Source organism: Barbus barbus, assembly GCF_936440315.1.
Source record: "Barbus barbus genome assembly, chromosome: 2".
NCBI lineage: Eukaryota > Metazoa > Chordata > Actinopteri > Cypriniformes > Cyprinidae > Barbus > Barbus barbus.
The window spans coordinates 18,856,795-18,872,957 of record NC_136730.1 but is presented as its reverse complement, the minus strand read 5'-3'; the positions used below and the strand labels follow the sequence as shown (position 1 = coordinate 18,872,957).

The window sequence follows — 16,163 nt, the reverse complement described above, 5'->3', positions numbered from 1 at the left end:
AGCGGTGAAATGTCGCCCGATTATGTCAAACGTCATACGCTCACTGGATGTCATGATGACAACAAATGTCATGAAGGAAAAGTTTCAATATCTCGCCTGCAATTTCGGACCTTCTCCAAAAGACATAAAAAAATAATAAATAAATAAACAAATGATTTACAAGTTTAACGTGCGTTTATCAAAGTAGGAAATATAATTAGTGTTCTTGAAATATGAAATAGAAGCGGGTCCGGATTGAATTCCCTCCGGGTCCGGATCCGGACCGGAGTCCGGACTTTGAGAAGCACTGGTTTAGACTAAAGACACAACACCACATTATTTTACCCCATTACACTTACAAATATAAAGTCCTACATTGTGGCATTCCAGTACTAGGAACAGTATCTACTTTTTCCTTTCTGTAATCATGAAAGTCATCCACTATTCAAGAGAGGTGCCATAAACCGCCAGTGACTTTTTCATTCCATTCTAGGACACTTGTGAGGTGCTAAAAGGCTGCTATGACCTTTTCCAGGCACTGATCATTTACAGGCCAGGGTGATATAGAGCCTTGGCTACAGCTATGGCAGAACCAGCACTCACTCACGCACCACCATCTGTCAGTCAGTGTGACTCACCCAACCAGCCAGCCATCCATGCTAAAAGAAACGCATATGCCATCTACTGGACATCTGTGGAATGCCAGGACTCTGACTCATCCAGGACAGCTCAAGAAACGGTCACCTTTTCTAAACTCTTCTCTGGTGTTGTTTGATATCTTTTGTGTATTGCAGTCTAGTACAGTATAAGCTTTTCATGCTCATTAGGGATGCACTTTTTTTTCTTAAATGTGTCCTGGAAAATGTGTTGCTACTAACGGATGGGGAAAGGAAGTGTGTGCTTGTTGACAGACCTACCATTTGACTTGAGCCCCCTCTTCAGACACTTCACACTCAAACTCTACTCGTTCTCCCTTCATAACCATCTGATCCTCTAGATTACGTACGATCAGAACAGGGGGCTCTGAAGGCAGTGAGAAATAGAAAACAAAAATGCATAAATAATATAGCTAAAAATATTTAAAATAATATAAAATATTTAGTGGTCTATAACATTTTGTCTTTTCTTAGAGATTCCTGTCTGTGCAAGTCAATTACCTTTAACAAAGAGCTCAGTGACGGTCTTCTCTTCTCCAATCATGCATGCATAAGCAGCATCATCTGCCAGAGTACAGTTGTTGATAGTGAGGAAGCGTTTGTTGCCCACACTCTCAAAGATGTACCTGTGGGAAGATCAGAAATTGTTTAGGAGCAGATCCAAGTTTGTTCTCTAGATGGGGACAAAGCATCACTGTTGTTGAGGCTCTTCCAAACATACATTAACAATACATGTCAGAAAATAAACATAGATTTTTGAAAATGACCTTTCATGCAGTGTGTAACACAGCTCTAAGTGAATGAAACATCCTGCAAAGTTTTAAATCTGAAAGTGCACTGTGTATAAAATTATTGTCTCTCAAAAGAAAGAGTGGACTCTGAATAATTGAAACGAGTCATTTTTAAAACGAATCCCAAGCCGTTTCATGTTGACCTCAACATGAAACATTAGCATATTGCCGCCCACTTGTTGGTCTGAATGAAAATGCAAATTTATTCTTTGCCACTAGGTGCCGCTTTTGGAGCGGTAAAATAGCTGTTTCTACGGTGGCCGAGAGAGCTCAACGTGCTGCAACTTCAGAAAACATGCAAATAGAAAAAGCACCAGCAAATCAAGAACACATCTTCATCAGTTTGATAGCAGGTGGTGCAAATGCTCACAACACAAACAAAGAAACACACTGCAAATGCTCACAATACAACCAAATCAATTTTATTTACAGTGCATTTCTTTGTTTGGTTGTGTTGTGAGCATTTGAAGCGCGTACATTGTCAAATTGACGAAAGTTGTTTTCTTAATTTGCAGACTTTTTTTCTATTTGCAGTGTGTTGAGCTCTCTCGGCCACCATATGTTTCCTTAGTAACTCTGTACACAAAGCAGCACTGCACTCACAAAGAGATGGTCCTCACTGCTGAACACAAGATCCAGGGGGCGTGAACTCCTCCCACCTTACATATACCTAAACCTAACCGTCTCCACCCCCTGATCCCTAAACCTACCATCTCCACCCCCTAGATGTGGATCCAACACCCCCCCCCCCCCCCCCCCCCACCCCACTGCAAGATGTATTTTTATCAAACGTTTTTTTTTTTATCTGAGTCCTTAAACAACTGACAGTCTCCATCTGTTGGCACAGCTGACATCTGAGTTTACAGAGCTGCTATGTATTCTTGGAAAACTGTCCCTGCATATTCATAGTCAACAGGCTGTTTGAGATATCCAACCCCACAGAGAAGAGCCTTGAAGTTGCTGATTGTGTTTAGGCTGCGAATTGTCGTAAGCATGCTGTTTAATGCCACTCACTTGCTAGGGTTGACAGCGGAGAGCAGGAAGAGCAGACCATCCATCCATAAACACACAGTGTTGCCAGACGTCAAAAAAATAGAGACAGTTAATTGTAAGCGTTTCCATATACTTACAATTTTGAGAATGCATTTGACTCAAACATGTTTGTAATAGTCAAAGGACCTAAGTAAATACCTTCCAGTTGGGTGTATCTCTTGTCCATTTTTTAGCCATTTAACATCTGCATCTGGATTGGCCACTTCAATCTGCAGTTTGATCTTGTGTCCCTTTTCGATTTGGTAGGCTGGGTCCAGCTTCCTCAGAAATGCTGTGGTTAAAATAAAGATGAAAAGTTAAGTCACTACTATTAGAAAGACATGTTTTGCACAAGAGCTTGTTAAAAAACTTTGAGGTTTTTATTGAACAGATCAGTTTTGAAGCAACAAAACTGCTGGGAGTAGGAAAGTATAGTTCGTTCTAATCCATTTAATATATCTCACCATCATCATTGCAACTTGACCAAATTAGTAAATAACTTACAGTGCCTGGCAAAAGTATTCAAACCCCTTAATTTTCTTTAAACATTTTATGTTGCTGACTTGCTAGGCTGCTTTAAATTAATTTTTCACATCAATCTACACTACACACTATATAATGACAAAGCAAAAAAAAAAAACAGATCTGTGACAACTTTGCACCTCTGCATATGGCACTCTTCACCTTTTCACCTTTCAAGATCTGTTAGGTTGGATGTGGCTGATAGGCATTTTCAGGTTTCTCCAGAACTATTTGATTGGGTTCAAGTCCAGACTCTGGCTGGGCCACTAAAGGACATTCAAAGAGTTGTCTATAAGTTACTTTTGCAGCGTGCTTAGGGTCATTGTCCTGGAAAGGTGAACCTTCTGGTGAACCAGTCCGAGGTTCTGAATGCTCTGGACTAAGTTTCCATTAGGGCTATCAATATATTTTGCTGTGTAGAGCTTTTCTTCTACTATGGTGAGTCCCTCAGTCCCTGCTGATGAAAAACACCATCACAGCATGAGGCTGCTACCACCACACTTTACTGTTGGGATGCTACTGTGCAGGTGATGAGCAGTGCCTGTTTTCCTACATACAGTGCCCTCCAAAAGTATTGGAACAGTAAAGACAAAATTGCTCTGTTGGCTGTGGAGTCAAGACATATAATATAAATAAAAGATGAATATGAGACAAAACTACAGAATGTCACATTTTATTATTAGCCGTTTCAACACATACATCTTTTACCAGTTAAGAAGATCAGCACTTTTAGAGTTTCATCCTCCTATCTGATGTGAGCGTAAGTATTGGCACAGTTGCCTCACATTTCTTTCTAAGTGATCAGCTGTGTCCTGTTGCATTAATTCTTCAGATATTAAAATCAGGGAATGTGTCGTATCAGTTATATCCATTACTTCTGTATTCTGAATCTGGCATTCGATGATGACACACACAAACCAGGATGAAGATGGGGGAGCTGACTTAGAGAGAAAAGCAAGCAATTTGGATGCTAAAAGAAAAGAGGAAGTCAATTATAGCTCTAGCAAAAACGAAAGGGCATGGAGAAATCAAGAGTTTGGAAACCACCAGCAACAAACAATGACCTGTTCAGCTGAAAAAACAACAGTAGTTGATGACAGACAAATCATAAAAGCTGTGAAAATGAACCCTAAAAGACGTGTCTGTAAAATCACCAACAACTTCCAGAAAGCTGGGGTGATGCTCTGACAATTTACTGTCCTCAGGAGACTTTGACACAGAATTACAGATGCTACACAGAAAGATGCAAACCTCTGACCAGCACCAAAAATAGAACGGCAAGATTAGAGTTTGCAAAAAAGCACAAAGGTGAGCCAGAAGAGTTTTGGGGTTTTGTGTTTATGGACCGATGAGACAAAGATGAACCTTTATCTAAGCGATGGGAAAGCAAAAATGTGGAGAAAAAAAGGGAACTGCAAATGATCCCAAGCATACATCCTCATCTGTAAAGCATGGTGGAGGTGGTGTCATGGCATGGGCATGCATGGCTGTCTCTGGAACAGGCCTTCTCAACTTTACTGATGACTTAATGTATGATGACAGTAGCAGAGGGAATTTGGAAGGGTATAAAACCATCTTGCCTACCAATATTCAAGAAAATGCCACGAGATTCATTGGGAAGTGCTTCATATTGCATCAGGACAATGACCCAAAACACCCTGCCAGTTCAGTCAAGGAATGTATAAGGGCAAAGAAATGAAAAGTCTTAGATTGCCCAAGTCAATCTCCAGATTTAAATCTGATTGAACATGAATTTCACCAGCTGGAGAGGAGAGTAAAGGCAGAAACTCCCAAAAACAAGCAACAATTGGGATTGGTTGCATTAAATGCTGGGTAAAGTATTTCAAAGGATGAGACCAAGAGTCTGGTGATGTCTATGGGTCACAGACTCACTGCTGTGATTGTGCACAAGGCATCTGATCTGCAACTAAATAATAGCTTTTAATCTTTTATATCTGCCTTATGTTCAACTGTCCCAATACTTATGCTCACATCAATGAGTGGGATGAACTCTAAAAGTGCTGTTCTTTTTATTTGGTAAAACGTGTGTTGAAACGGCTAATAATAAAATGTGACATTCTGTAGTTTTGTCTCATATTCATCTTTTAATCATATTTGGAAATGTCTTGACTCCACAGGCAACAGAGCAATTTTGTCTTTACTTTTCCTATACTTATGGAGGGCACTGTACGTGATCATCAGATTCATCAGACCAGAAAAGCTTGTTTCTCACAGTCTGAGAGTCCTTTAGGAGGTTTTTGCAAATTCTCTACACTCTACAGGCAGTAGTGCACTCTTGACCTCAGGGCTTGGTTTTTTTTGGTTTGTTTGTTTTTTAATATGCATTTTCAGCTGTTTCAGCTGTAGAGCTTTTGATGAGGGGTGTGTGCCTTTCCAAATCATACTCATTCAATTGAATTTGCCACAGGTGAACTCCTTTTGAAGTGTAGTAACGTACAAACGATATGAATGCTCCTGAGCTAAATTTCAAGTGTACCAGAGAAGGGTATGAATACTTATGCAGTGTATTTGTTTCACTTTTTTATTTTTTAATAGAATTTTAATAAAGTTGTCACGATGTGTTTTTTGTTTTGAAATTGTGGTGTATGTGAAAAAAAGTAATTTAAAGCAGTTTAAAATAAGGCAGCAATACTTTCACAAGGCACTGTATATATGTCACTTATGTGGCCTGTACAGTTAAAAAATCTCAACAAGGTTACAAACCTGCACTTTTCTTCTCTTCTTTTTTCATTTTTTTGAGTCTCTTAAGCATCCCCCGCAGGTCTGTGATTCCATACTGGAAGGCAATCTTTTCATACTCTGATGGAGGAGCCTTCTGGAGGATTTCCCACACATCTACGTCAGGCTCTGTGTTCACATGAACAGCTCTGCGGACCCACAACAGTGGACAGAAGTTGATCAGAACAGGTCAACCAAGCCCAAACATCTTATATCTTCACAATGTTGTGATATTGTTTTTAAACATTTGTTAAAGGAATAGTTCCCCCCAAAATGAGAATTCTGTCATTATTTACTCAGCCTGATACTGTGTCAAACCTGTACCACAAAAAAGATGATGATTGAAAATGTGTTTCATCCATACAATGCAGTGGGGTCCAAAACAGCATTGACTTTCATTGTATGGATAAAAACAGTTGAAACATTTTTTCCAAATATCATTTTGTTTTACAGAAGAAAAAAATCATACAGGTTTGGAACAAAATAAGGGTGAGTAAATGATGACAAGCATATTAGGTACATTATTCATTCAAACTCTTTATTAAAGTATAGAAATGCAATTTACCATGGCTAATAAATATTAATGAATGTTATTAAATAGATTTTTAATTCTGTATGTTTAAAGAAATTCTTACCGTGGGCCAGTTTTTAAGAAACTGCTGTACTTATGTAGAGGCAGAACCCAAGCGTCAAGCATGGTAAGACAAACCACAGCAGATTATTGCACATTATCAAGCTCTCAGATCATAGAGCAATGCATTGTTCAACCATCAATACCCTTTTACAATTCATATTTTTTAAAGGCACTTAAAGCATGCAGAGTCATTGTGGCCTATAGAAACTTCCTCCTTATTTAAATTTTATCTTCACATGCCTTTATTAAACTCAAAGAGTTAGAAACTATTTGCGTGAACGTAAACTTTACTGTAAAATTTACTGACATAACCAATTTGCTATGCTGTCGTGTCAGAGTCAGTGAATGTGGGATGAATGCGTAGGATATGAAATGGCGTAGGAATTGTGAGAGTTCTAGGTCTATTAATGTGATTAATGAGGAGTATATGAGAAATGGAGTTTGCTAAAAATAATTCAAACGTGACTGTCTATCTAGTTTCAAGTGGGTGTGCAGTCTGCGGAGTGGAAAAACCTAGAAGGACTAAAGTTGGCAATCAGTGGCTGATTAGGAGAGAGAATAATCAAGTTATCACACACACTCGGCAATACAACACTCAACATTCCTTCATGCACAAGCAGTCAAATCAGTGTCTCACTTACTCTCTGAACAGCCACAGAGGAGAAAAACGGGGAAAAAATTATACATAGATGAGCCTTAGAAGGACAAAATCATTGTGTAGTTCAAATACAAAAAAATAATAAATAAAAAAATGACTAAATAAAGCTTACATTTCAGTATTTGAAAGATATTTAATTAACTCATTCACACCATATGAGTTGAAACAGCTGAGAACTCTTTAAAAATATTGGATTCAAAATCAATTTTAGGCATCAATCAAAAAAAAAAAAAAAAAAAAACGATGTAAAAAATAAAATATTTTAGATTTTGTTAGATTCAACCAAGTCACTTTAAGGCTAATCTAAATACATCTAAAGTCTTTGATTCAACTATTCAAAGGACACTAATCAAACATTTGTGACACTGAGCATGTAAAATCCTCTGTACAAATGTTATTGCTTCCATTGAAGAACAAAATGTACTTGCTCAGAATCATATTAGCTTGAATTATTTCAGATCCAAATTATTATTTTAAACCCACATTTTAAAGTGAATGTATCTGATGAATTAGATCTCTAAAGACACACCTCTTTTTCAGTAAAGCACTGAAGTCCAGTTCACCTGAGTCTTCACCTGCATCCGTGCTACTGTAGGAGAGGAAGGAAGCATGGACCACAAAACATGAGCACACAGAACTGTTACATTCTCACCTCATTGTAAGGTAGGTCAACAGCTTCAATAACATGCAATAAACAATAAAATGCAGTCATTTATTAAAAACTGAAATGTATTTAATAAATTATTCTGTAAAAGAACAGAATATGTTCAGGAGGTATTATCTATAAAACATATGGAACGGATGAACACTACTGCTCAAAGGTTTTGGGATCAGGAAGATTTTTAAATGTTTTTGAAAGAAGTCTCTTATGCTCTCCAAGGCTACATTTGTTTGATCAAAAATTACAGTAAGAAGAGTAATATTATTAAATATTATTAGTAAAATAGCTGATTAATATATTTTAACATTTATTCCTGTAATGGCAAAGCTGAATTTTCAGCAGCCATTACTCCAGTATTTATTTTTTATTATATTGTAAATGCATCTTTGCTGAATAAATATATGCATTTCTTTTAAATAAACAAAAAAAGTTTAAAAGATATTTTTTACCTCAAACTTTTGAATGGTAGTGTATACTTACACATAAGAACATATGGGACAGGTGTGTAGATGCACAAACAACACATGCACATTTTACATCATTACTGAGACAATAGAAACTGGAACAGAGCTGCACTATACTGTTTTTGAACACACATTGATGGAGGATGTCAAAGATGAGGGTTAAAAACAGAAATGCTGATGTACAGAAGAAATCCATAGCAGACGCCTGCTATGATCACACATTGCTGTTCATATCAAAGACCTTGGCAGCTATATAGTTATTATAAGGCAACAATATTACAACAAGTGATCATCTCGACCCTTCTTTCAACATCTTGATTCTACTTTCTGATCTGTAAAGCTAGTAGTGTTTTAAGGATTTGTATGTATGAACCATGATTAACTTTTTTTAAGGAACTTCTTAAAGACACGAAGCAACAAAAGAGACACATCACTCAAAGTTTGTGTAGCTAGTGCCACTGATTTTGACAAGGTGTCAGCCAAAGTTAAGAAGTGCATCATTGTTATTACATTTCAAATAACCGGAATTAAAGTATTTCAAAACAGTCACAGACAACCGCGGTTTCTGATTAAACTGGTGGCAGCGTTATTAGTGTGATCCTCTAACTTGCTCACTCCTAATCAGTGTCTGCACTTGAAAAGATCAGTGGACAGGGAAATCATATTCACTTTAAGGCCCCCTGCCTCGGATACACCAGTAATGAGTGTTGGGAAATTGCCCTTCTCACAAATACAGAGAAAAGTGTGAGAAGAGACGGAAGAAGAGAACAGAAAGGAAATGAGAGTTTGCAAAGATCCTTGGAGAGTGAGTCATAAAGCATCAGCAATGACTAATATCACTCTCCTTAGATGTTGGCAGACAAAGGGAGAAGATTGAAAAGGACAGAAAGAAAAGGGCAAGCTATAACAGATGACTGACAGAGGGACACGGATGGACACTGAAGGACTGAACTCTTTTCGATGACAAATCAGAGGGTTTGGTTGGGTAAAGACAATGACTGTGTGAATATATCCCCAGCTGCTGCAGCAAACCCCTATAGCTACCTGCCAGGTTCTCCCATCTTCTTCTTACCACCTGCACTGGTGCTCCTGGGTAATCAGCAGTTCCAAAAAGGGTTAGTGCAATATAAATACAAAGTATTAAATCCCAAATATGGACTATCCTTACATAAACACAAACCACATAAAGAAGCATTAGGTTCTACGCACACAAAATCATGTCAACAAACCCACAACATTCAAGAAAGCAAACAAACCAGGTGAACACTTTAATATGCTGCGAAATGGCATGATACTGCTGGCCTGCATGAGTAATCATCTTTTTCAAAATTTTATGATGCAATTGTTAAAATTAATACTTAGTTCATTAAAAACACAAAGACAAATACTTACGTGCGTCTAAATGCAGTGCGAATATCAAATCCATCTGTTGTACGGGCCTCTGGAGTAGAATGTACACAGTTTCAATTAAGACTTATTCATTCCTTGTTGATATTTATTAAGCATGCATATACCGGTAGTTATTTTTATTACCATGTACTACCAGGTCAAAATTGCAGCTGTCAAACTTGTCTCTAGAGGACACCTCACAACGATAAGCTCCAGCATAGTTGGCTTTAGCTGCAATGATATGCATCTCGAAGGTGTACACCTGAATAGAACAAGGATAATTTTGCTCATTTTTGACTTTCAAGCTTTTCAAGCTGAGATAGTACACATAACTGCTTGGCATTGACCATTGTCGGACCTTAGTGTTGCGGTCATAGTGCTCTTTGAGTTGCAGGTGTTTTCCTGACTTGCTGGCCAAATCCATCCACTTTCCTTTGAACCATTTTACTGTGGGCTTCTTCAGCAGAGATTCACCACACACCCGAGCAACAAATGTAATGTTCTCACCTACATGGGGGAACAGATTGGAAGATTGTTTTTATTTCATATGTACTACCTATTTCTTAGAGACCAGAGGCCCTGTTACTCACCTACATTTACCTCCCCACTTTGAGGCTTTTCAGTGAAGAGACCAGTAAGGTCCTGCCTTGTGTCAGGCTGATGACCCTCAGGCAGAGCTTGAAGAACAAACAGAACAATATGTTTGTTATCCAGTCAATTTTAATGACTGGATTTTCATTTTAATTCAATTCATTTGCATTTTTAAATATGTCTGTGTTTTTTTTTTTGTATTCACGTTCAGGTGCTGAGCCATCTGAGACGGTTCCACTGGTGTCCGGTGTTGAGCTTTCAGTAGATGCTGGTGGAGCCTCTTTAGGTTGTTCAGGCTTAGGTTCTGCAACTGCAGGGTCTGGGGATACAGCTTTTTGTGGTTGCTTCACTGCAACAGTGAAAAAAAAAACTTAAAATAGCTTTCTGGCAGATGAAAACAAGTGGTAATAACCCATCTGGGTCATAGAAGTTTCCCCTTTCACTGTTGATGAATGTAAGTCCCTAAAGCCTTACTTCCACATCACTAATTCATAATTCTTGCATCTATAAAAGGAATTACATATCACAAAAAAGGTCTAGGTCAGAGCAAGATGCTAATTCTTCAGCTCATGGGGCTCTTGAGTATAGCATTTTGAACTTAAAGCCAGATTCTGTGAGGCAAAAATTCAGAGACTAAAAATATTTCACACATGCCCTCAAAATATACTATACCTGTCTAATGAACATGCTTTTGCTTGCAATCACTCAGTTTAGCTTTGCTATCACTCTTCAGGATTCCAAAGGCCACACAAATTACAACAGTCTTGCTTTTCATCCTCCACTGTGTCAGGATAAATGGCTCTAAATACTTGACTAATAACCATTGACTGAATCAACGCTGTTAGAGACTTAAAACTCCTTTTAATCCCCATAAATCCAGATAAAGCACAACATTAATGGAGGATATGAAACATTGGCCATATATCACGTGACAAGTGTGCTATGACTAAGAACAAATTCCACTAATATTATTATAATATTATGTTACACTAAACCTTCTGTTTTAACAAGGATAATTGTTGCCATTTTTTCTGAGGATTATAGTTTCAAATTGAATCAATTTGTAATAAAAGACTGAAAGATTTATTAAGCTAGCTATTCCTCCAGTATTTAATCTATCCCATATATTTGGTCCATGCACAATGCCTAACAGGATCACAAGATCCACGAATGCACACTGAAGGGCATAAATATTTTAAGTGAATAACAGCCATAAGAGTTCTGGTGAGTTTCCCAAATTCCATAGCAGGCTGAGAAATCCTTACAAATGGTGATAACATGCTCTAAAAAGGTGCTTTAAAAGCCAACCAGTTGCGAGACAAGTGAATTGGAAAGGAATTGGTTGTGGTGCTGTGTGACTGGTTTACAAAAAAAACAAAAAACAAAGGTGGAGTAAAAGTGAGTTAAATACAGGAAGACGTGAGTCACCATCCAAACATCACCCACCTTCTGATTCTTTTATCTTTAATTCAAATTTGACCTTTGACACCCCAGCAATAACAGCATATCCCACTGCATCCTCCTGAACTATATTGTTTATGGTGAGAGTGTGTATGTTGCCCTCCGCTGAGATGGTGTATTTGTAACTGGATGCAATGTCCTTGGAGTCTCGCTGCCATCTCACTTTTATATCAGGCTTCTCAGTCTCTGCTTCAAATATGACTGTTGCCCCAGTCTCAGCCGTCTGAGTCTTTGGTTTCTTGGTGAATGCTGAGACTGAAGGAGTGAGGAAGGCAGGGTAGGTCAGAAGGAAAGGATGCATTTCCAAAATCTGCCTCTGAAAATGTCCTGCCCTGACACCATTTCCTCTTTAGCCTCTCTGATATCACATAATTTAAAGGCAGCGGCTATTTGCACTAAGTGTAAATAGCGATAGATGCTATTTACACTCAGTGCAAATAGCATATTTTTTAGCGATAGATACAATTTACACTAAGTGCAAATAGCAATGGATTGTATTTACACTAAGTGAAAATAGCAGTATTTTTTAACGATATGTTATTTACACTAAGTGCAAATAGCTAGATTCTATTTACACTATGTTAAAATAGCAAGGTTTTCTGCTATGTATACTACTTTTTGGAACTAGTGGCAATTATCTGCACCTCAGTATTGTATTACATTATAAAACAGTATGCAATAATAACGTGTTGAGTGTAAATTATAGTTTTAATTGAAATTATTAAATGGATGCCACCTTATTGGGACAATAAATCCCCTCTCTACACCTACCCTACTTTATTTTCAACTTTTTTATTATTTCCTTCATTTTTATTGAAAATAAGTGCATTCTGATGCAATATGAGATTTGAAAAGGGAGAAAAAAGTTCGGCAGAAGGCGTGCTTGAACTCGATCGCGTCAAAAAGCAAGCGCTTTACCATCTATTCCACTGAAACTAATGCTGACTAAGCGTCAGTTTTTATTGTTGACTAACCCAATCACACGTTGGTGGGCGGAGTTAGTGTAAATGGCCTTTGCCAACAAGGCGGGCTATTTGCACTTAGTGTAAATAGACACTCCGTAATTTAAATGTGCCTGAAGACTAAAGCCTTGTGCTAAGATGTCTTTAGATAACCAGCAGACCGCTATATCATTTATACAAGAAAACATGTACACTTAAGTCGCTCTAAAATGAAAGCTAGAATATGACAAGTCTAATTTATTTTTTACAATATATAATTTTGCCCACCAAACTTATTAAACTTATTATTATTTGCCCAGCAAAATTATTACATAGCTGGTCAGGATTAAAAACAGAAGACAAACTCCATTCAAAATGACTTTTTGTAATGTTTGTGTCATTGTGCTTTTTAACAATGTGCTATCTACATTCAAATCTATAAATGTAGTTCTAAATGAATTTGTAGTGGTCTTGTTTTTGTGTCCAATGAAAACAAATCTATAACACATGATGTATTTAGTTTCTGGTATGCATTTATCCCATTAATCATGTAAGATATAAATCTCCATTCATAAATATGTAAAACTGTAAAAATACCAATGACCTACGATGTTTGTATTTTGTGTGTGTGTGTGTGTAAAAAAGTATATGATATGAATTGCAATATTTAGCAAACTACTTTTCCCTTTTGACACTTAAAGCTATTGCTGGGACTTGATCTTCAAGGCTATTATTACTCACATTCCTTGAATTATTAAATGCTCATTCATCGTTCTTTCTTTCGCTTTGAGTTACACATCTTTAGGCACATCAGTGCAAATGGATAAAACATAAAACAAGCCAACCCTCTGAATTTAAAAATAGAATGCATGTGCTTCCCAATGAGAACCACAGTCCACGTTGACACAGCCGCAGGTAGCTGCTAGATGGATTAGCTAGGATCTATTTATGTTGTTTATCAAGGACTGGTCCCTCTCTTGCCATTTCAAAACCGCTGGTATCCACATTGTCTTTGTTCCACTGCTGCCATCTGGATGGTTTTGAGCAGAGCAGTGATAATAACCTAATGATGTCTCTGTGGTAATTGTGTTTTGAACTCTGAGGTAAGCATGAAACATGCTTATTTGAAATGTCGTTTCATGAAGGTCACATTTATCATGAATCTTATACTAGATGCTGATGGTTGCCCCTTAAACAAATCCTGTTTTACTCAAAAGCCTTCAAAAGGAAATCTGTTCAGTCATGATAAACTATTATTAAGATCATATTGCTGCGAAGATGTCCTGTTATGAGTCTATGAGTAGTGCTTCTCACCCTTTTGGTCTGCTTTAACTTTGTCCAAGAGAATATTTAACCTTCTTATCTAAGCTTTACCTCTGGTATTTATTGTTAAAAAATATATTATGTCAGTTTTTTTGGCATTTTTTGGCAAGATTATTATTATAACTACATAAAGATTTATTGGGGCCTCCCTGGAAGGCCCTGGCCCCGGCAGGTAGAGAACCACTGATCTAGAACCTTTGAAATATGACAACGAGATTGAAAAAGACAAGAGAAAGTGTCTGCAGATGGATTTTTTGGCTACCAGTAAACTCCATTGCTTAATGCTGAAAAGTCATGCAACAGCATTGTTAGAATGCTGTAGGTCTTAGCGAATATCACTGCAGTAGGCTGTCAAAACAGGTGCTATCACATTATGACAATCCTTTAATTCCTGCTTAGGCAGGGTTATTCTGTGCACTTTAAAAAAAAAAAAAAAAAAAACTATTTACTCCACTGCCATTATTCTATCGCTTTTGCTTAGACAGGCCATTAAATTGGATTTTGGTTTAAAAGAAGGTAGCTTATAATATTTTTATTTAAAATTTTGCCAAGAAGAACTTAAAGAAAGGTACACACTACAGTCACGTGCTTTGAATGCTTTCCATACATACAGTAGGCTTAAAAACAGCAGCTGCAGCATGCAGTACTTTTTAAAAGAACATTGTGATAATATATTATGAAACTGCTCATCAAATCAACTGACACTGCCCATTTTGTCAAGATACATGTATGCTGTTCAAATTATTACAGACGAATTGTTCACATGATACAGAACAAGAGTCAGAGGTGCAGAAAATACATAATCACAGAAAACCCAGCACACATCTCGTCAAAGTTCATTTCAAACAACAACTGAAAACAACACTAGTTAAAAATCTCTCCTGACTGACAAAAATGTGCTATACACCTATATGTCAAAGGATTAAGCAAAAAAACAACAACAACAAACAAACACTAGGATACCTGTTTTTTTAGTTGGCTCTGGCATCCTGGTTGAGTGTCCTTACAGGGTTCCAACAAACAGGCATTGTGGACACAAACACCAACACTTCTCTTTTAATAGATACCCCCCGCCCCACACCCCCCAAATGTCACACAGTACATGCCCCAACCCATCCTTCCCACCCCTTCATCCATGACCTATGACTGAGCCAACCTTCCGTCACCTCCATTGGATGACAGAACTAAAGAATCTAAAGGTGGATGGAGGATAAGGAAACAGGGACCGGATGGGTTAAATTTAGAGTCTGACTGTAGCAAAGAATCTTCAGATGTTCCCTCCTAATCATACTGCTTTTTTGTTTGTAATATTTTTAGTATTCTTGAACAACCTCTGACCTTTAGGAAGCCACAGCCTTTACATCTGCAGTTTTGTATTCTGTTTTATATTTTATTTGCTTGTCAATGTCAGAAAATATAATAAAGAAAAGACTTAGAATGTGTGCCTATACTTTCTTAATATACATAAGGTAAAGGATGTATACATTTAGTTACCTGAATTTAATTGTATTGAATTTCATCTAGAATTTAACAGAGATGAAATTGTTGCTTAATTGAAGGTCTGTTATTGCTAATGAAAATATCCTGCATAAAAAAAGCCCCAAGAAAAGCTTATATTAGACAAATAGGCCCAAAGAGGATGATAGCTATTATATATATATATAAACAACAAGTGTTTACTTCCCCACCAGTGCAGGACCCCTTTCCTCATGCAATCAGTCAAGCATTGCTAAGTTTGACCTTTCTGTCAAGAGTCTAATGATAATGATGCTTGCAACAGTGTCTGGATTCATTCTGTGATTGTTCATTCTTACAGGCAATTCTGGGTCTGTGAGGTCTTTTATTTCAAACTATCATAAAAAGCATCATATTATACTAACGTTTTAAACAAGTTGGCCCTAACATGAATGGAAGAACGTTTCACATCTCTTTCAATGTCTTCTGAAGGTTGTTTTATGGAGGATTAATTTACATATCTTTGCAACTGCTTCCACTTTCTCTCATACTTATGTCCACCTTTTGACCCTGAGACATAAAGGACACAACTGAACATCAACAACCACTAGCTTTTGATTTATGTACCTTGCCTTGATCTTACCTTTAAAACATGGTAAAAAATCAGCCCTGACGTTTAACCGAATACTTTAATACATAAATATTTTATCTTGACAGAACCCTATTCACATACTACTTTTAAAATACAGCAAGATACAGTCAAAAACTCATAGTATGTTGATGATTTCATTGCTTTAGCCGAAATGACAGTTCCTTGGTGTCCTTTTGAAACTTTCGGCACTTTTAAAAGTCATTTTAAATAATTTA

At 37.3% G+C, this 16,163-nt stretch overlaps 1 protein-coding gene across 1 annotated transcript in view; it reads right to left on the bottom strand.

The window, feature by feature from the left end:
* The window catches only part of LOC306880180 (myosin-binding protein C, cardiac-type-like), a 34,493-nt gene extending 19,621 nt beyond the window's left edge, over positions 1–14,872 (bottom strand). Inside the window, exons 1-14 of the mRNA XM_079433515.1 lie at positions 14,805–14,872; positions 11,563–11,832; positions 10,322–10,465; positions 10,116–10,202; positions 9,884–10,032; positions 9,670–9,787; positions 9,529–9,577; positions 9,181–9,225; positions 7,541–7,600; positions 6,355–6,378; positions 5,705–5,868; positions 2,618–2,750; positions 1,137–1,261; positions 897–1,002 (exon numbers count right to left, since the gene is read on the bottom strand). Coding sequence (XP_079289641.1) covers positions 897–1,002; positions 1,137–1,261; positions 2,618–2,750; positions 5,705–5,868; positions 6,355–6,378; positions 7,541–7,600; positions 9,181–9,225; positions 9,529–9,577; positions 9,670–9,787; positions 9,884–10,032; positions 10,116–10,202; positions 10,322–10,465; positions 11,563–11,832; positions 14,805–14,829 — 1,499 coding nt within the window. The 5' untranslated portion in view covers positions 14,830–14,872. The remainder of the gene's footprint in view (positions 1–896; positions 1,003–1,136; positions 1,262–2,617; positions 2,751–5,704; positions 5,869–6,354; positions 6,379–7,540; positions 7,601–9,180; positions 9,226–9,528; positions 9,578–9,669; positions 9,788–9,883; positions 10,033–10,115; positions 10,203–10,321; positions 10,466–11,562; positions 11,833–14,804) is intronic.
* Between the last annotated feature and the right edge of the window lie 1,291 nt (positions 14,873–16,163).